The 22062-nt window shown below is 41.3% G+C and overlaps 1 protein-coding gene across 1 annotated transcript in view; it reads right to left on the bottom strand.

Moving 5' to 3' along the window:
• Positions 1-22062, bottom strand: part of LOC112584728 (antigen WC1.1) — a 43956-nt gene that overhangs the window by 7870 nt on the left and 14024 nt on the right. Inside the window, exons 2-7 of the mRNA XM_044941027.2 lie at positions 20348-20662; positions 13911-14219; positions 13503-13811; positions 4954-5046; positions 4563-4877; positions 3139-3453 (exon numbers count right to left, since the gene is read on the bottom strand). Coding sequence (XP_044796962.2) covers positions 3139-3453; positions 4563-4877; positions 4954-5046; positions 13503-13811; positions 13911-14219; positions 20348-20662 — 1656 coding nt within the window. The remainder of the gene's footprint in view (positions 1-3138; positions 3454-4562; positions 4878-4953; positions 5047-13502; positions 13812-13910; positions 14220-20347; positions 20663-22062) is intronic.

Raw genomic sequence — 22062 nt, forward strand, 5'->3', positions numbered from 1 at the left:
AGAATGAATAACAAAGCTAGAGGAGTCGTGCTTCCTGATTTCACACTATATTACAAAGCTATATTAATCAAAACAGTTTGTTGGTATAAAAATGGACACAGAGATCAATGGAACAGAATAGAGAGCCCATAAATAAACCCCCATTTCTATGGTCAATTAACTTTTGACATGGAAGCCAAGAATATACACTGGGAAAAGGACAGTTTTTTCAGTAAATGGCATTGGGAACACTGCACAGCCACATGCAAAAGAATGAAACTGGACCACTATCTTACACCATTCACAAAAATTAACTCAAAATAGATTAAAGACTTGATCACAAGTCCTGAAGCCATAAAATTTCTACAGAAAAAAAAAAATAAAATCCTTGATGTCATTCTTTATGATATTTTTTGGATTTGACACCAAAAGCAAAGGGAATGAGAGTAAAAACAAGCAGTTGTGATGACATAAGGCTAAAAAGCTTCTGCCCAATTAAGGAAACCATCAACAAAATGAAAAAGCAACCTGTGGAATTGGAGAAAATATTTGCATATTATATTTCTGGTAAGGATTATTATGCAAAGTACACAAGGAACTCAAACAACTCAGTAGCAAACAAAAATCTGATTTTTAAAAAATGGGCAGAAACCTGAATAGACATTTTTCTAAAGAATACATACAACTAGCCAATAGGTACATAAAAACGTGCTCAACACTACTAATCATCAGAAGATACAAATCAAAACCACAACGAGATATCACCTCATATCCTCTAGAAAGGCTTTTATCAAAAAGAAGAAATAACAGGAGTTGAGGAGAATGTGAAGAGACAGGAAAGCTTTTGCACAGTTAGAGGGAATGTAAGTTGATGCAGCCCCTATGGAAACAGTATTGAGGTGCATCAAAAATTAAAAATAGAACTGCCATATGATTTAGTAATTTCAATTTGGGGTATTTATCTGAAGGAAACAAAAACACTAACTTGAAAACCCAATGTTCACTGCAGCAACATGTGTTCAGTTGCTAGGTTGTGTCTGACTCTTTGCAACCCCATGGACTGCAGCATGCCAGGCTCCTCTGTCCTTCACTAACTCCCGAAGTTTGCTCAAATTCATGTCCACTGAACTGGTGATGCTATCTAACTATCTCATCCTCTGTGGCCCCCTTCTCCTCTTGCCTTCAGTCTTTCCCAGCATCAGGGTCTTTTCCAATGAGTCAGCTTTTCTCATCAAGTGGCAAAAGTACTGGAGCTTCAGCTTCAGCATCAGTCCTTCCAAAGAATATTCAGGGTTGATTTCCTTTAGGATTGATTGGTTTGATCTCCTTGCTGCCCAAAGGACTCTCAATTCAATTGTGGTGTCCAAGCATCACAATTCAAAATCATCAACTCTTTAGCATTCAGTTTCTTTATAATCCAACTCTCATTCAGTTTCTTTATAATCCAACTCTCACATCCATACATGACTAATGGAAAAACCATAGCTTTGACTATATGGACCTTTGTCAGCAAAGTGATGTCTCTGCTTTTTAATACTCTGTCTAGGTTTGTCATAGCTTTCCTTCCAAGGAGCAAGCCTCTTTTAATCTCATGGCTAAAAACAGCATTGGCAGTGATTTTGGAGCCCAAGAAAAGAAAATCTGTCACTGTTTCCACTTTCCCCCCTTTTATTTGCCATGAAGTGATGGGGCCAGATGCCATGATCTTAGTTTTTAGAATGTTGAGCTTTAAGCCAGCTTTTTCACTCTCCTCTTTCACCCTCAACAAGAAGCTCTTCAATTCCTCTTCACTTTCTGCCATTAGAGTGGTATCATCTGCGTATCTGAGGTTGTTGATATTTCTCACAGCAATCTTGATTCCAGTTTGTGATTCTTCCAGCCAGGTATTTCCCATGATGTACTCTGCATATAAGTTAAATAAACAGGGTGACAATATACAGCCTTGACATACTCCTTTCCCAATTTGGAACCAGTCAGTTTCATGTCCAGTTCTAACTGCTGCTTCTTGACCTGCATACAGGTTTCTCAGGAGGCAGGTAAGATGCTCTGATATTCTCATCTCTTTAAGAATTTTCCACAGTTCATTGAGATCCACATGGTCAAAGACTTTAGTGTAGTCAGTGAAGTAGATGTTTTTCTGGAATTCTCTTGCTTACTCTATGATCCAGCAAATGTTGGCAATTTGAACTCTGGTTCCTCTGCCTTTTCGAAACCCAGCTTGTACATCTTGGAAGTTCCCAGTTCACTTACTGCTGAAGCCTAGCTTGAAAGACTTTGAGTATAACCTTGCTAGCATGTGAAATGAGCACAATTGTGGGGTAGTTTGAACATGCTTCGACATTGCCCTTCTTTGAGATTAAGATGAAAACTGACCTTCTCCCGTCCTGTGGCCACTGCTGAATTTTCCAAATTTGCTGACATATTGGTCGCAGCACTTTAACAACATCATCTTTTAGTATTTTATAGCAATATTTACAAGAGCCAAACAATATAAGTCTTCACTGATTGATGACTGAATAAAGAAAATGTAATGCAGATATATATCCACCCATAAAAAAGAAGAAAATCTTGCCAGTTTCAACAACATGGATGGACCTTGAGGGCATTATGCTAAGTGAAACAAATCAGAGAAAGAAAACAGCATATGATCTCATTTATATGTGTAATCTTAAAACAAAAAGCAAGTTCAGAGATGCTGAGTAGTTCGTGGCTGCCAGAGGTGGAGGATTTGGTGTAGGCAAAGGTAGTCAAAAGGTATAAACTTGAGTTATAAAATTAATAAGTGAAGAGAGCATGGTTACCATAATGAATACCATATTGTCTATTTGAAAGATGGTGAGAAAATACATCTTAAACATTCTTCTCATATAGGAAAAATATTTAGCTACATATATGGTGATGGATATAACTAGACTTACTGCAGTGATCATTTATCAATATACAAAAATTCATAACCACTATGTACAATGGCAAACAATAGTTATGTCAATTATATCAAAAATTTTTAATAAAGCAAGTTTGAAACATGGATCAAATTAGCTCCATCCAAAATTCATTTTGTTAACTCAACTTAAACCCATCACTTAGGTTTTAAAATATCAAATCTCACTAACAACGTCCTACAGGGTTGGGACAGACACAGAAACAGACATAAGTCACCTGCACACGTGATGTAGGCTTCCTCCTTTGGAGAGCAGGAACTGTATTTCCAAGGGTCAGAAGGACACTGCCAGAGAGAGGTATCCGACTTCCGACATTGGATTAGATCTACCCACCGGGGTCTAGAACCTTCCCTAAGACCAACAGAAGAGTTAAGGGTTCCACTGTCCTCACAGCCAAGCTGACTGCAGATGATGGACACGGTGACATCATCCATGGGGCTGCGGCAGACACTGCCCCAGGTCCCGTTGTAGAAAACTTCCAGCCACCCAGCACACTGCTGGTCCTCACTGACCATCCTGAGGGCCAGGAACTCTAAGATCAAAAGAGAGGAGACATGACACAGTGAGCACCACACTCAGAGCTCTGGGTTTTCCTCTCTTCCCAAAACTGTGAACACTCATCTGTGACCCAGCTGAGGAAGCAAATCCACTAGATGACCAGAGTGAAACTTGTCTCTTTTCTATCCGACTTTGTCCATTTGTGTCCGTCTTTCTAAATATTTCTACCACCATGATGTAGTGGATATGAACTGAGAGAAAGACTAACCTGGACACCTGCAGGGAGAGGGAGCTGACTCCTGCTTCCTGACAAAACATCTAAAAGAGTGTATGAAAGGGATGTGATATGGACAGTGTGCAGGCAGATGGAATAATGGACCCACAGATGTCTACATGGAACCTGTGTCTATGTTTCCTTATCTGGCAAAAGGGACTTTTGATTAAGGTAAGGACCTTGGGATGGTGAGATTAACCTGAAATATGGTGGATTAACCACCTGAGCACAGCCTAATCACATTCTTAGACTCACTATCCTTTAAAGGGGAATACTTATCTTCATTCTGGCTAGAGGGAGATGTGAATATGTTTAATAGTTAGAGAGGCGGAGCGTTGCTGGTCTGATGATGAACAGAATGGGGTTATGAGTGAAGGAAGGCAGGCAGTTTCTAGAAGCTTGAAAAGACAGGAAACAGATTCTTTCACAGAGGCTCAGAAGTGTTGTGGCCCTGCTGATACCTTGATCCCAGTCCAGTGAGATCCCTGCTGGACATCTAAGCTACAGAAGTGTAAGGAAATAAATATGTTGTTTTAAACCATTAACTATGTGGCAATTTGTTACAGAACAAACAAAAACTAGCACAGTGGCTTGAAGACTTCTCTACTATATGTACCAGGAGGGTGAGCCCTGATTTCAAGAAACCTGTGAGAAAAGGCTCTGCCAGGAAACACTATCGAGAAAGGACCAGATTGTCAGATGCTGCAGGAGGATATAAAAGCACCTCATCTTCACGTCTCCTGGAAAGACAAGCTCCATGGGAGGAAGCCTCCTTCTCTGGTCCTTTCAGCATCTCTCCCGCAGGGCTCAGAGCCCCGTCCTCCTGGACCCTCCCCTCCCTCAGCCTGTAGACAGTGTGGAGTGCTGACCTGAGCAGATGACCCCGGCGTCCTCCTTGTGTCTGCAGTCGTGCCGCCCCCAGCCCCGGGAAGGGCACCTCCACACATGGGACTCATTTCCTGTGCAGTTCAGGTCGTCCAGCCAGATGGGCCCTGATCCCGCCCCAAAGTGAGCAGACTTCGTGGCACTGAGGGCTTCTCCACAGCCCAGCTGCCTGCACACCACGCGGGCATCGTTCAGGTCCCAGTGGTCATCACAGATGGTGCCCCAGGAGCTCCGGTCAAAGATCTCCACTCTCCCGGCGCAGTGACCGCCCCCGTCCACCAGGCGGAGCTGTCTGCTGCCTGAGGAGAGAGAAATGGGACAATGGGGCGTTCACGTGGGGAATGAGAAGGGTCTTCTGTCCTGTGGGACCCTCACCTGAGCAGTAGGGGGCGCTCTCCTCTGAGGCCGCAGATCCTGCTAGTTCAGACACAAAGTGGTCGCACTGGGGCAGCACCTGGGTCTGGTTTCCTGAAGAAACAGCAATGATTAGAGGGTTGGGAGGGTTGAACAACAGGAAACTCACTTAAATTAAATAATTTTTAGGAGGGAAGGGGAATTTGGGGGACAATGGATACATGTATATGTATGGCTGAGTCCCTGGCTGTACACCTGAAACTATAGTAACACTGTTAATCGGCTATACCCCAATATAAAGTAAAACTTTCAAAAGAAAAAAATAATAATGACCCAGAGATGGAGCTGAGATGAAAGCTGGAACATACCAGTAAAGTTATCATAATTTTAGTGCTTCCTTTCTCTATGAAGAGCCCTGGTACTGACAAGGCTGCAATTCCTGTTTTAAGCTAAGCTTTGCCTTAAGAATGGGTTTAAATAAGTTGGTCTGTCCTTAAATCTATCCCTTAAATAGAAGCAAAACAAGATCCTTTCTGAAGGATTTGTACAATTTTTTATCTACAATGTTTGTGTTTTAAAAAATACATATATAAAAGAGATCTCATGGAAAACCAAGAGGAAAAAGAAACATATAAAAATTTCACAGGGTATTTGGCTCTTAGAGTTACCTAACAGAGAATTTATTTTATTAATTTTTATTTGAGTATAATTGCTTTACAATATTGTGGTAGCTTCTGCTATACAGCAAATTTAGTAAGTTATACATATGGGCATCCTAGGTGACTCAATGGTAAAGAATCTGCCTGCCAAACAGGAGACTGGGGTTCCATCCCTGGGTTGGGACAATCCCCTAGAGAAAGAAATGGCAAGCCACTCCAGTATTCTTGCCTGGGAAATACTGTGGACAAAGGAGCATGGCAGGCTGCAATCCAAGAGGTCACAAAAGAGTTGGACACAACTCAGCAACTAAACAATAGCAACAACATACACACACACACACACACACACATATATATATATATGTATATGTATGTATATGTATATGTATATCCCCTCTTTCTTGGATTTACTTCCTATTTAGGTCACCACAGAACACTGAGTAGCATTCCCTGTGCTATACAATAGGTTATTATGTGTGTGTGCATGCTAAGTCACTTCAGTCATGTCTGACTCTGTGACACTATGGATTGTAGCCCGTCAGGCTCCATGTCTACGGGATTCTGCAGGCAATATCTATTTTATACTTAGTATCAATAGTGTAGGACTTCTGAGTCTGGTGGCTCATACAGTAAAGAATCTGCCTGCAATGCAGGAGACCTGGGTTTGATCCTTGGGTTGGGAAGAGCCCCTGGAGAAGGGCATGGCAACCCACTCCACTATTCTTTCCTGGAGAATCCCCATGGACAGAGGAGCCTGGAGGGCTACAGTCCATGGAATCACAAAGTGTTGGACACGACTGAGGTTCTAAGCACAAAGCACAGCATATCAATAGTATGTATATGCCAATCTCAATGTCCCAGTTCATCCCACTCTTCATTTTTCCTCTTAGTATCCATATATTTTTTATCTATGTGGTGTTTCTATTTCTGCTTTGCATTAAGATCATCTCTACCATTTTTCTAGATTCCACATATAGTGATGTTGTACAATATTTGTTTTTCTCTTTCTGATTTACTTCACTCTACATGACAGTCTCCAAGTCTATCCATGTCTCTGCAAATGACACAACTTTTTTTTTCCTTTTTATGGCTGAGTAATATTCCATTTTATATATGTTTCATGTCTTCTCTATCCATTCCTCCTGTGAGGACATTTAGGTTGCTTCTGTGTCCTGACTGTTGTAAATAGTGCTGCAGTGAACATCAGGATGAATGCGTTTTTTTGAATGATGATTTTCTCCAGGTATATGGCCAGGAGTGGGATTGCTGAGTCCTACAATAGTTCTATCTTTAGTTTTTTGAGGAACCTCCATACTGTTCTCCACAGTAGTTGTGCCAATTTACATACCCATATGTAGGAGGATTCCCTTTTCTGTGCATTCTCTCCAGCATTTATTGTTTGTAGATTTTTTTAATGATAGACATTCTGACTGATGTGAAGTAATACCTGACTGTAGTTTTGATTTGCATCTCTCTAATAATTAGTGATGTTGAACATCTTTTCATGTATTTGTTACCCATCTGTATGTCTGGGAAAATGTCTATTTAGGTCTTTTTCCCATTTTTTCATTGGGTTGTTTGGTTTGCTGATATTGAGTTGTTTGTGTATTTTGAAGATTAATCCCTTGTCAGTTGCTTCATTTGCAAATATTTTCTCCCATTCTGAGAGTTGTCTTTTTGTTCTGTTTATGGTTTCCTTTGCTATGCAAAAGCTTTTAAGTTTAATTAGGCCCTATTCATTTATTTTTGTTTTTATTTTCCTTACTCTAGGAGGTTGGTCAAAAAAGACCTTGTTGCAATTAATGTCAAACAGTGTTCTACCTATGTTTTCCTCTAGGAGTTTTATAGTCTGACAGAGAATTTAAATATCCATGATTAAAGTTCTCAAAGAATTAACACAATGTGTATCTTGGCAGAGAAATGACAACAAAATCAAATGAAAATTCTACAGCTGTAAAAGGTAATAACTGAATTAAGAACTAGAGAAAGCGTGTATCAGCACATTAGATCAACATAAAGTATAAACAGTAAAATGCAAGATCAGAGGATAAATATTCCTCTATTTAGAAATGCTGGTAATATGGCAAGTGCCTGTTTAATAATACTGTATAACAAAATTTCCCCCAAACTTAGCAGTTGAAGGATTTTTTTTTTAATTTTGCTCATGATTTCCTGGGTCAGTAATTTGGGAAAGGTTCAACTGAACTGTAGTGTTGGAGAAGACTCTTGAGAGTTCCTTGGACTGCAAGGAGATCCAACCAGGCAATCCTAAATGAAATCAGTCCTGAATATTCATTGGAAGGACTGATAATGAAGCTGAAACTCCCATACTTTGGCCACTTGATGCAAAGAACTGACTTCTTGGTAAAGACTCTGATGCTGGGGAAGATTGAAGGCAGGAGGAGAAGGGAACGACAGAGGATAAGGTGGTTGGATGCCATCATCAACTCAATGGACAGGAGTTTAAGTAAACTCCGGGAATTGGTGATGGACAGGGAGGCCTGGCATGCTGCAGTCCATGGGGTCGCAAAAGGTCAAACATGACTGAGAAGCTGAACTGAACTGAGACTTACTATGTGTGCTTAGTCACTCAGTCATGTCAAACTCTTTGTGACCAAACAGACTGTAGCCCACCAGGCTCCTCTGTCCATGAGGGTTCTCCAGACAAGAACACTGAAGTGGGTTGCCATTCCCTTCTCTAGGGGATCTTCCCAACCCAGGGATCAAATCCAGGTCTTCCACATTGCAGGCAGATTCTTTACCATCTGAGCCACCAGAGAAGGTTCAAGACTTATTGAAGTTACAATAATTGAGAAAATGTGGTACAGGTGCAAGGATAGACAAATGATACAGTGGAACAGAATAGAGAGTCTGAAAGAAGTACTCAGACATATGTGCCCTTTCACTTATCACAAAGCTGACACTGCAGTGGGGAATAGTCTTTTCAGAAAAAAGATTCTGAGTCAACTGGATGCCCATATGAAAACATGACACTTGACCCTATCCTACACAGATATAATCCTAGAAGTAATGTACAATTATATGCAAAAGAAAAATAATTACACTTCTGTGAGATATTCTCAGAGAACATTTTTGTGATTTTGGAGTAGACAAAGTTCTTTTCAGAAGGATATAAGGAGCTCTGTGGACTGGAACAATGGACTGGTTCAAAACTGAGAAAGGAGTACTTCAAGGCTGTATATTGTCACTCTACTTATTTAACTTATATGCAGAGTACATCATGTGAAATGCCAGGTTGGATGAAGCACAACCTGGAGTCAAGATTGCTGACAGAAATATCAGTAATCTCAGATATGCAGATGACACCACCCTTATGGCAGAAAGTGAAGAGGAATTAAAGAGCTTCTTGATGTAAGTGAAAGAGGTGACTGAAAATGTTGGCTTAAAACTCAACATTCGAAGATCATGGCATTTGTTCCCATCACTTCATGCAAATATATGGGGAAACAGTGGTAACAGTGACAGACTTTCTTTTCTAGGGCTCCAAAATCACTGCAGATGGTGACTGCAGCCATGAAATTAAAAGACGCTTTCTTCTTGTAAGAAAAGCTATGACCAACCTACATAGCATATTAAAAAGTAGAGACATTACTTTGCCAACGAAGGTCCAACAAACCTTTGGTTTTTCCAGTAGTCATGTATGGATGTGAGAGTTGGACCATAAAGAAAGCTGAGCACTGAAGAATTGATGCTTTTGAACTGTGATGTTGGAGAAGACTCTTGGGAGTCCTCTGGACCGCAAGGAGATCAAACAGTCAATCTTAAAGCAAATCAATCCTGAATATTCATTGGAAAGACTGATGCTGAAGCTGAAGCTCCAATTCTTTGGCCACATGATAAGAAGAACTGACCCTTTGGTAAAGACTCTGATACTAGGAAAGATTGAAGGCAGGAGGAGAAGGGGATGACAGAGGATGAGATGATTGGATGTTATCACTGACTCAATAGATATGAGTTTGAGCAAGTTCCAGGAGATCATGAAGGGCAAGGAAGCTTGGCATGCTACAGTCCATGGGGTCGCAAAGTGTCAGACATGACTGAGTGACTGAACTGAACTGACTGACTGAAGGAGCACTACATGTACAGAGAAAAAGTTGATAAGTCAAACTTAAGATTAGCAACTTGGCTCATTGAAGTACAGCATACCATTAAGAAAATAAAAATATAAGACCAAAAATTAAACACACAAAAATTATAAAAAATATTTCTGCCAAAAGTCATCGTCATGGTAATTTGCACCATTGTATTCATAATAGTCAAGAACTGGAAATAAATTCAAATCTCTGCCATTACTTGAATGGATCAGTGCATGGTCATGTGATCATTCAAAGGAATACTATATAACAATAAAAATGAATAAAAATGTTGCCACTAACAACATCATGAGTGAATCTCAAACACAGTTTGGAGTCAAAGAAATTAGACTCAAAAGAAAACATACTGTATGGTTTTACATAAATTTCACAAACTGACAAAATATTCTATGGCAGTACAAGTCTTAGGTAAGCAGTCTTCCCTGAAGAGGAGGAGGACACAGCTATTGGGAGGCAATAGTGATTCTGTGGTGCTGTGAATGTTCTCTTTGTAGATCTGGGTTGGGGAATATGACCTAGGTGTACACTTATTGTTTGTACTTTGTTCTCTATTATTATCCTTAAATAATAAGGTTTCATAAAAAATATTATTCATCTAGGCATTTCTTTCCCTGACATAGCACTTCTTAGCATTTCTTAGCACTTAATTCCCCTGAAAAAATGAGTGAACAATGAGAATGTTATGGAGCAGGACCTTACAGAGCCTTCTCAGGACAGCCTACCCTCGTGTCCTCCACGTGCCTCTGTCTGTATAAAAACCTAGCCAAAGAATAAATTTAATCACAGAAATGAACAAAAATCAGAAACGAAGGAAAACAGTCAAATAGGACAAACTAATAATAGTTTGAAAGTGAAAATGACATCGATCAGTTGTTTCCGACTCTTTGCAACCCCATGGGCTGTAGCCTACCAGGGTCCTCCATCCATGGGATTTTCCAGGCAAGAGTACTGGAGTGGGCTGTCATTTCCTTCTCCAGGGGATCTTCCCGACCCAGGGATGGAACCCAGGTCTCCTGCATTGCAGACAGACACTTTACAATCTCAGACACCAGAATTACAGCTTGTGCTTGATTCAACCCTACGTTTAGCTTGATGTACTCTGAGTATAAGTTAAATAAGCAGGGTGACAATAGACAACCTTGACATACTCCTTTCCCTATTTGGAAACTGTCTCTTGTTCCATGTCCAGCTCTAACTGTTGCTTCTTCTTGACCTGCATACAGATTTCTCAAGAGGCAGCCTTGACATACTCCTTTTCCAATTTGGAACCAGTCTGTTGTTCCATGTCCAGTTCTAACTGTTGCTTCCTGACCTGCATACAGGTTTCTCAAGAGGCGGGTCAGGTGGTCTGGTATTCCCATCTCTTGAAGAATTTTCCAAAGTTTGTTGTGATCCACATAGTCAAAGGCTTTGGCATAGTCAATAAAGCAGTAGATGTTTTTCTGGAACTCTCTTGCTTTCTTGATAATCCAATGGATGCTGGCAATTTGATCTCTGGTTCCTCTGCCTTTTCTAAATCCAGCTTGAACATCTGAAATCTCATGGCCCATGTACTGTTGAAGCCTGGCTTGGGCTTCAACAGTATTTTTGAGCATTACTTCACTAGCATGTGACATGAGTAGTTGTCACATGCTACAACTACACAAACTGTGCTGTACTGAGCGTTCTTTGGCATTGCCTTTCTTTGGGATTGGAATGAAAACTGACCTTTTCCAGTTCTGTGGCCACTGTTGAGTTTTCCAAATTTGCTGACATATTGAGTGCAGCACTTTCACAGCATCATCTTTTAGGATTTGAAAGAGCTCAACTGGAATTCCATCACCTCCACTAACTATTTGTAGTGATGCTTCCTAAGGCCCATTTGACTTTGCATTCCAGGATGTCTGGCTCTAGGTGAGTGAACACACCATATTGGTTATCTGGGTCGTGAAGATCTTTTTGTATAGTTCTTCTGTGTATTATTGCCACCTGTCCTTAATATCTTCTGCTTCTGGTAGATCCCTACCATTTCTGTCATTTATTGTACCCATCTTTGAAGATTTCCCTTGGTATCTCTAATTTTCTTGATGAGATCTCCAGATTTTCCCATTCTATTGTTTTCCTGTTTCTTTGCATCAATCACTGAAGAAGGCTTTCTTATCTCTCCTTGCTATTCTTTGGAACTCTGCATTCAAATGAGTATTTCTTTCCTTTTCTCCTTTGCTTTTTGCTTCTCTTCTTTTCTCAGCTATTTGTAAGGCCTCCTGAGACAGCCATTTTGCTTTTTGGCATTTCCTTTTCTTGGGGATGGTCTTTCTCACTGCCTCCTGTACAATGTCATGAACCTCCACCCATAGTTCATCAGGCACTCTATCAGATCTAGTCCCTTAAAGCTACTTCTCACCTCCACTGTATAATCAAAAGGGATTTTATCTAGGTCATACTTGAATGGTCTAGTGGTTTTGCCTACTTTCTTCAATTTAAGTCTGAATTTTCCAATAAGGAGTTCATGATCTGAGCCACAGTCAGCTCCCAGTCTTGTTTTTGCTGACTGTATAGAGCTTCTCCATCTTTGGCTGCAAAAAATATAATCAGTCTGATTTCAGTGTTGACCATCTGGTGATGTCCATTTGTAGAGTCTTCTCCTGTGTTGTTGGAAGAGGGTGTTTGCTATGACCAGTGCATTCTCTTGGCAAAACTCTGTTAGCCTTTGTCCTGCTTCATTTTGCACTCCATTTTGTACTCCAAACTTACCTGCTATTCCACGTATCTCTTGACTTCCTACTTTTGCATTCCAGCCCCCTATAATGAAAAGGACATCTTTTGTTGTTGTTGTTAGTTCTAGAGGGTCTTGTAGGTGCTTCATAGAACCTTTCAGCTTCAGCTTCTTCAGCATTACTGGTTGGGGCATAGACTTGGATTATCGTGATATTGAATGGTTTGCCTTGGAAACAAACAGAGATTATTCTGTCATTTTTGAGATTACATCCAAGTACCGCGTTTAGGACTCTTGTTAACTATGATGGCTACTCTGTTTCTTCTAAGGGATTCTTGCCCACAGTAGTAGATATAATGGTCATCTGAGTTAAATTCACGCATTCCTGTCCATTTTAGTTCACTGATTCCTAAATGTCGACGTTCACTCTTGCCATCTCCTGTTTGACCACTTCCAATTTGCCTTGATTCATGGACCTAACATTCCAGTTTCCTATGCAATATTGCTCTTTACAGCATCAAACCTTGCTTCTATCACCAGTCACATCCACTACTGTGTGTTGTTTTTGCTTTGGCTCCAACTCTTCATTCTTTCTGGAGTTATTTCTCCACTGATCTCCAGTAGCATATTGGGCACATATCTGCAGACCTGTGGAGTTCATCTTTCAGTGTCCTGTCTTTTTGCCTTTTTATACTGTTCATGGGGTTCTCAAGGCAATAATACTGAAGTGGTTTGCGATTCCCTTCTCTAGTGGGCCACATTTTGTCAGACCTGACAAAACCTCCACCTGTGCACTCCTGAAATTCCCATTTAAAAACTCTTGCCTCTGATCATCAAGGAGGAGCTGGTTCTTGGTACATTAATCCTCTGTCTCCCCAGAACTGCTGATTTCCTCAATAAAACTGTCTTTAATTTTACCCCACACTTTTCTCTCAGTATTGGATTCTTGAGTAATGAGCAGCTGAAACCTAAGTTAAGTAACAAGAATAAACATTTCACTACAGAATATCTTCCTTTTTAAGCCTGTTTTCCCTTACTTTCTGCTCTGGGGACACTTCACTCCAGGAGCATCCAAGGTATAGTAGCCCTTCCCTCTCTTACCTGAGCAGATTACAGAGGCTGTGTTGCCATGGGAACAGTCAGGAACACCCAGGGCAGTCACAGGGCATTTCCACAGGAAGGACTCAGTCCCTGAGCAGTGAAATCGGGCTTTCCAGAGTTGATCACTTCCTTCCGCTCCATTTGGGGTGGAGATGGCGACTCCACAGCCGAGCTGACGACAGACAACATTGGCATTGGCCAGACTCCAGTGGGAGGCACAGAGTGCTCTCCATTGTCCAGAAATATACATCTCCACCTGCCCCATACACTGAGAGGTGTCATTTTTCATAAGCCGGACTTCTGTGTACACTGATAGAAAAAGACAGGATTTCAGCAAAGTCTTTTTTTTTTTTTTTTCTTTAGCTGAACCGACTTTACATGGAGGTTAAGTCTTGCCATGAATCTCACCTGAACAGACAACCTGAACAGCTCCACTGTGGTGGCAAGTGCCCCCTGGACAGGGCACTCTGGGGCAGACCCGGAGCTCAGGCTCCTCCCCCTCACACCTGAACTCTTCAGCCCAGACCCGGCCATCGGACTCTCTGAAGGGCACATGTCCCAGGACAGACACAGCCTTGCCACACCCCAGCTCTGCACAGATGACCTGAGCAGTGGAGAGTTTGAAGTTTCCATCAGACACTGGGATCCAGGCTTCTCCAGAATGCACTTCAACTCGCCCTGAGCAGGGTCCATCCCCTCCAGCCAGACGCACAAATCCTAAGAGAAACAAAGAACAAACCCAGTGACTGTTCATGAAACTGGCTTGACAAATGGAAACAACACCTCACAGGCAATGGTGGGAAAGCTTTTCTTTCCAGCAGTGGAATAAGAGGGGATAAGAAGAGAGAATTTGACTGTCATTGTCAAATTGCATTTTCATGAGTGAGTTTCTGAAGAGATATCCAGAAGGATTGCAGGGTCAGTTTGGAATGGCTGAATCCCAAGAATATATATTGGTTAGGAATGTTAATTCCTATCTAGGGGCCTGGAAACTACAGTGCCCAAAGAAACTGCACAGTGGTAGACATTCAAACAGGTGCAGAGCTGAACTAACTGAGAGTGAAAAAAGACCATGGGATTCAAGAGGTTAGAGGCCTAAGAGCCAGAGAAGTTTAGAAGGTCATCCTGAGATTTCTGGGGCTAGAATTCTGGCCAGTTTTCTCTCGGAGCCAATGTTCAAGTTACTGAGGACAGGGAACATCATGCGGGCTGGATTTGAGTACAGGCATTAGGTCACAATTAGGTAATTTAATTGTGAAAGAAGTTGCTCACATAAAAGTTTGGAAATGATGAAAGCTCAGAGAGTCATAGGAGAGAAAAGGAATGGTCCTAGCCATCTTTCTTAAAAACCTAGGATTTATATACCTAGGATTTATAGGTCCCTGAGAGAAAGTGAAGTCTCAGTGGGATTATGCAAGACAACTGAGTTAGTTGATTACTTCATACTAGACATGAGATACTTAGCAAATGTGAAGGAGTGATGATAATTGTATTCTAACCCTAACTATATGCCAACTGCACATGCCTTTCCTATTTGGATTTCTGAGATTAGAAGCCAGTAAGCTATAAAAAAGGAGAGTGAGAGGAAGAGAGCAGAGAGCAAACAAGCCATATATATTTTAGTGATTTCTAAATTGCAAAAGACTCAATAGGGATGAAACATAGATTTGGAAACCAAATACCTGGTCAGTAAGATTTTAACACCTTTTATCCCCTGTGCTCCTCCCATTTTCCACCTAACGGTGCTACCCTTTCCCATTTCCCTCAATGCACAAAAGAAGAAACAATCTTAAGAGCTACAAATAGATGGAAAGGACACTCCAAAAGGGAAGAACTTCTGTAGGGAGAGGTGGGGTGAATTAAACGGGGAGTGGATGGAATATGAGAGAGAGACCAAGGAAAAGACTCTTGATCATAATTTCATCCTTCAGCGACCCTATTTAGATACAGAAATGGTAATCCAATGGGAAACAATCCCTGCACATCATAAAGAACAATTTTTTAAATAATTTTCATGGTTTATGAGTGTGCTCGTGGTTATTTACGTACATGGTGGAGTTTGTCCTGGTCAAGGACTCTGATTGCATGAGTATGTGAACTTTGAAGTCTCAAAAAGAATGATGTAACAGAATAAAAATGTACTGTAGAGAGCAGGAGAGAACAGAAAAGATACCACAGAAATTAAAGAATTGAAGGATTAGCTTGACCACTGATATAAGAATAAATGATGAGAGAGAGGATGATCTCTTTGCCTTTTATTATTTATCCATTTCCATCTCCCCAGAGAGGCCCACAGTTTATTGTGATCCACACAGTCAAAGGCTTTGGCATAGTCAATAAAGCAGAAATAGATGTTTTTCTGGAACTCTCTTCCTTTTTCCTTGATCCAGCAGATGTTGGCAATTTGATCTCTGGTTCCTCTGCCTTTTCTAAAACCAGCTTGAACATCTGGAAGTTCATGGTTCACATATTGCTGAAGCCTGGCTTGGAGAATTTTGAGCATTACTTTACTAGCGTGTGAGATGAGTGCAATTGTGCGGTAGTTTGAGCATTCTTTGGCATTGCCTTTCTTTGGGATTGGAATGAAAACTGACTTTTTCCAGTCCTGTGGCCACTGCTGAGTTTCCAAATTTGCTGGCATATTGAGTGCAGCACTTTCACAGCATCATCTTTCAGGATTTGAACTAGCTCAACTGGAATTCCATCACCTCCACTAGCTTTGTTCATAGTGATGCTTCCTAAGGCCCACTTGACTTCACATTCCAGGATGTCTGGCTCTAGGTGAATGATCACACCATCGTGATTATCTTGGTCATGAAGATCTTTTTTGTACAGTTCTGTGTATTCTTGCCACCTCTTCTTAACATTTTCTGCTTCTGTTAGGTCCATACCATTTCTGTCCTTTATCAAGCCCATCTTTGCATGAAGTGTTCCCTTGGTATCTCTAATTTTCTTGAAGAGGTCTCTAGTTTTTCCCATGCTGTTGTTTCCCTCTATTTCTTTGCATTGATCACTGAGGAAGGCTTTCTTATTTCTCCTTCCTATTCTTTGGAACTCTGCATTCAGATGCTTATATCTTTCCTTTTCTCCTTTGCTTTTCACTTCTCTTCTTTTCACAGCTATTTGTAAGGCCTCCCCAGACAGCTATTTTGCTTTTTTGCATTTTTTTCCACGGGGATGGTCTTGATCCCTGTCTCCTGTACAATGTCACGAACCTCCGTCCATAGTTCATCAGGTACTCTATCAGATCTAGTCCCTTAAATCTATTTCTCACTTCCACTGTATAATCATAAGGGATTTGATTTAGGTCATATCTGAATGGTCTAGTGGTTTTGCTACTTTCTTCAATTCAAGTCTGAATTTGGCAATAAGGAGTTCATGATCTGAGCCACAGTCAGCTCCCAGTTTTGTTTTTGCTGACTGTATAGAGCTTCTCCATCTTTGGCTACAAAGAATATAATCAGTCTGATTTCGGTGTTGACCATCTGCTGATGTCCATGTGTAGAGTCTTCTCTTGTGTTGTTGGAAGAGGGTGTTTGCTATGACCAGTGCATTCTCTTGGCAAAACTCTATTAGCTTTTGCCCTGCTTCATTCCGTATTCCAAGGCCAAATTTGTCTGTTACCCCAGGTGTTTCTTGACTTCCTACTTTTGCATTCCAGTCCCTATAGTGAAAAGGACATCTTTTGGGGGTGTTAGTTCTAAAAGGTCTTGGAGGTCTTATAGAACCGTTCAACTTCAGCTTCTTCAGCGTTACTGGTTGGGGCATAGGCTTGGATCACCGTGATATTGAACGGTTTGCCTTGGAAATGAACAGAGATCATTCTGTCGTTTTTGAGATTGCATCTACTGCTTTTTGGACTCTTTTGTTGACCATGATGGCTACTCCATTTCTTCTAAGGGATTCCTGCCCACAGTAGTATATATAATGGTCATCTGAGTTAAGTTCACCCATTCCAGTCCATTTTAGTTTGCTGATTCCTAGAACATCGATGTTCACTCTTGCCATCTCCTGTTTGACCACTTCCAATTTGCCTTGATTCATGGACCTAACATTCTGGGTTCCTATACAATATTGCTCTTTACAGCATCGGACCTTACTTCTATCACCAGTCACATCCACAACTGGGTATTGTTTTTGCTTTGGCTCCATCCCTTCATTCTTTCTGGAGTTATTTCTCCACTCATCTCCAGTAGCATACTGGGCACCTACCAACCTGGGGAGTTCCTTTTTCAGTATCCTATCATTTTGTCTTTTTATACTGTTCATGGGGTTCTCAAGGCAAGAATACTGAAGTGGTTTGTGATTCCCTTCTCCAGTGGACCACATTCTGTCAGACCTCTTCACCATGACCCGCCCATCTGGGTGGCCCCACATGGCATGGCTTAGTTTCATTGAGTTAGACAAGGCTGTGGTCCATGTGATTAGATTGACTAGCTTTCTGTGATTATGGTTTGTGTGTCTGCCCTCTGATGCCTCTCGCAACACCTACCATCCTACTTGGGTTTCTCTTACCTTGGACATGGGGTGTGGACTTTGGTGATGGACAGGGAGGCCTGGCGTGCTACAATTCATGGGGTCACAAAGGACACAACTGAGTGACTGAACTGAACAGAGAGGCCCAGGTTAGGACCCTTAGTCCTCTGGCTGGCAGTTTGGTCACAGGCTACACATTCTAATTAAAGCATTTTTATTTAACTGGTTGTTTTTGTTGCTCAGTCACTCAGTTGTGTCCGACTCTTTGTGACCCCACAGACTGCAGCACTCCCGGATTCCCTGTCCTTCACTATCTCCCTGAGTTTACTCAAACTCATGCCCATTGAGTCAGTGATGCCATCCAACCATCTCATCCTCTGTAGTCCCCTTCTCCTCCCATCTTCAACCTTTCCCAGCCTCAGGGTCTTTTCCAATGAGTCAGTTCTTCTTGTGGAGGAACTTCTTGTGGCCAAAGTATTGGAGCTTCAGCTTTAGCATCCATCCTTCCAATAAATTATTCATGGTTGATTTCCTTTAGGATTGACTGATTTGATCTCCTTGCTGTCCAAGGGACTCTCAAGAGTCTTCTCCAACACCACCATTCAAAAGCATCAATTCTTCAGTGCTCAGCCTTCTTTACGATCCAGCTCTTTTGTCCATACATAACTACTGGAAAAAAAACATAACTTTGACTATATGGTATGGACCTTTGTCACAAATTAATGTCTCTGCTTTTAATATGCTATCTAGGTTTGTCATAACTTTCCTTCCAAGTAGCAAGCATCTTTTAATTTCATGACTGCAGTCACTATCTGCAGTGATTTTGGAGCCCAAGAAAATAAAGTCTGTCTCTGTTTTCATTTTTTCCTTATCTCTTTGCCATGAAGTGATGGGACTGGATGCCATGATATTATTTTTTGAATGTGGAGTTTCAAGTCAGCTTTTTCACTCTTCTCTTCCACTTTCATCAAGAGGCTCTCCTCTGTTCCTCTTTACTTTCTGCCATTAGGGTGGTGTCATCTGCATATATGAAGTTATTGCTATTGTTATATTAATTCTATGAGATTAAAAATTTAGAAAGAATAAGAAAGGAGTACTTCTTGTATTCTGTTTTATATACCCTGATACATGTGAAATATTCAAATATATGCTGAATAATCAATAAAGTCTTATACATATCAAGATAGAGACTTCTGAGATATAATGTGTCATTTTTATTTTATACTTGATTTTAAAATTTACATGGAAGAATAAGTGTGGGAAAATTCCAAGAAAACTATTAAATAGAAGTCTGATGTGAGTAAAGATATTAAATATAGTAAAGACATATCCTTGTCTGGCCTCTTGCTGTGTACACATCCTGTGTCCTTAGGCACACGTAGCATCCTTCACACCACACCTGGCCCCTCAGTGCTGCTCAGAGAACCTCACAGTTACCTTCATCAGCTCCCATTGTCATTCGCCTTCCACCCAGCTACTATAAAACCTTTTCCACCTTCTTAAAAAATTATATTTGTCCACTTTTTCCAAATAAGCCCCCAAATGCAATTCTCTTATATCATTGAAGTCATCAAGTATAAATTATATAATCTCTTATCATAAAACAGAAATTCAAGTTTTATTGCCTCCACCTTTGACTTGTCAGTACATGGCTAAGTGTTCCTCAAAAGTTTCATTTATACAGATATTTTAAAGGAAAAATTGGAGAGAGAGACTTTTCTAGTAACAATGGAAGAATATATGAGTCAGAGCATTTCATCAACAGTTCTCTACCATCAAAGTACTATGAACATTTATGTCTAAATTTGCAAAGGAAACTTGAAATCTGGCACAAATCCACAAGAATCTCTAATCTGTTAAATGATATCCTCTGTAGGGATACCTTCTATACATGTAAATGATATCCTCCTATAGTAGGAGTAGCCTCCACTCATACTAACCTAGTGCAAAATAATGTCTCACACTGTTTGTATAGAAACAACTCCACCCAGGAAAGTACACCCTCATTTTTGTCCCTGCCTCTTATAGCCTTCCTGTGCAAAGAGAGTGTGTATGTGGCTGTTAGCAAATGTTTCACTCTTACAAAAAGTGAATTATGAAAAAAAAAATTATGAGGATTTATTTTAACTGGGAGAATAAATAAAGCTATTTTAGTGTCAGGTAAGACCACTGGAGAAGAAAAGAATAGCAGAGACTTGTAAGAGGAAAGAATATGAAGCTCATTGCTCACAGCTACAGGGCACTCAGGGAAGATGGGCAGTTGTCTCAGTCCTCTCTAGCCCAGCCATCCCCTATTGTCCCTCTGATCAGACCCCAGCTTTCATGGAACTTTCCAATCTCTCAGCTGGTGGGCAATGAACTGACCATACCTGAGCAGATGACTCCTGCATCCTCGCTATGATCGCAGTAGTGCTTCCCCCAGCCCCGGGAAGGGCACCTCCACACGTGGGACTCCTTTCCTGTGCACCTTACGTTGTCCAGCCAAATGGGCCCTGATCCCGCCCCAAAGGAAGACAAGGCAGTGGCATCGAGGGCTTCTCCACAGCCCAGCTGTCTGCACACCACGCGGGCATCATCCAGGTCCCAGCCGTCATCACAGATGGTGCCCCAGGAGCTCCGGTCAAGGATCTCCACTCTCCCGGAGCAGGGACCGCCCCCGTCCACCAGGCGGAGCTGTCTGCTGCCTGAGGAGAGAGAAATGGGACAATTGGGCGTTGACCTGGAGAATGAGAAGTGTCTTCTGTCCTGTGGGACCCTCACCTGAACAGTAAGAGGCGCCCTCCTCTGAGGCTGCAGACCCTGCTGATTCTGAAATGGAGTCATTGCACTGGGGCAGCAGCTGGGTCTGGTTTCCTATAGCAGTGGCAAGAGAATTAATAAGGTTGAAAAACAGAAGGAAAATAAAACAGGACATATTAAGTTGAAAACACTCTAGAGAGTAGTCTGAAACAGAAGATGTTATAAGGTCATATTAGAGTTAACATTCTGATCTGTAGAGTTCTGCACAGCATCTGAGAAAGATTTACAGGAAATGTTGGTCTCTGTTCCCAGAGCAGTTAAATGAGTTCAGAGTCACAGGAACGAGTTGGCAGCTGGATGGATTCCTTACAAACCACAAACACTTTGACGCCATTGACCTAAGAGTTAAAGGGGTTGATTAAAGGGAGTGGAGTCAGGAACTGGCCTCATCAGATGCTTCAGAGAGCAGTCATGAATCATCTACCATTAAAATCCTTCTCCTTGGTATAGTCATTCAGAACTGAAAAACAAATGGATTCTGAGATGTCTTGGCTTACCCCCAGAATATTTCACTTTTGGTTCTAAGCTTCAGACTTCAGATCTGGATACTCAGCTTCAAAAACTGTGATCTTTTGAGTGGATTGAACAATTTGCATGAGAGATGATGTCAGGTAACATTGATTGACATTGGCCAGATTCCATTGGGATTCAGAGAATGTTCTTCTGCTCCCCCAAACATACAACCCTTCCTTGGACTTTGTGTCAAGAATCTGTTATTCAAATTTTGGAGTTACGTGATCTTGAGGGGGAAATAGTGTGTATGTATGCTTAGTCGGTTCAGTCATGTCTGACTCTTTAAGATGCTATGAACTGTAGCCTGCCAGGCTCCTCTCTCCATAGGATTCTCCAGGCAAGAATACTGGAGTGGGTTGCCATGCCCACCTCCAGGGGATCATCCTGACCCAGCAATCTAACCAGTGTCTCCTGCATTGCAGGTGGATTCTTTACCACTGAGCCACTGGTGAAGCCCTTCTGGTTCTATCACTGAGCAGAAATAAGTTATATTCCTGTTCTGAAAGCCCTTGAACAAATAACATTAACAGACTCAGTGTATTCTTCTCTCCTTTTATATATAAAAGTGATGTAAAGAAAGGTTAAATAATGTCTATCCGTGCTGCACTTTAAGTAAATAATGAAGTAGAGAATTAACCCTAAAATTTCCCACTGCCAGGGAGAATGGGGGAGTTCGCAGCTGGCCAATGTGTCTTGCTGGGTCTTGCTGGATACAACTTGAAAAGCTGGAAAATGTTTTTTACGAAACAGTAAATGTATTTGACATTTGTTA

This window comes from Bubalus bubalis, chromosome 4 (assembly GCF_019923935.1).
Source record: "Bubalus bubalis isolate 160015118507 breed Murrah chromosome 4, NDDB_SH_1, whole genome shotgun sequence".
Lineage (NCBI taxonomy): Eukaryota > Metazoa > Chordata > Mammalia > Artiodactyla > Bovidae > Bubalus > Bubalus bubalis.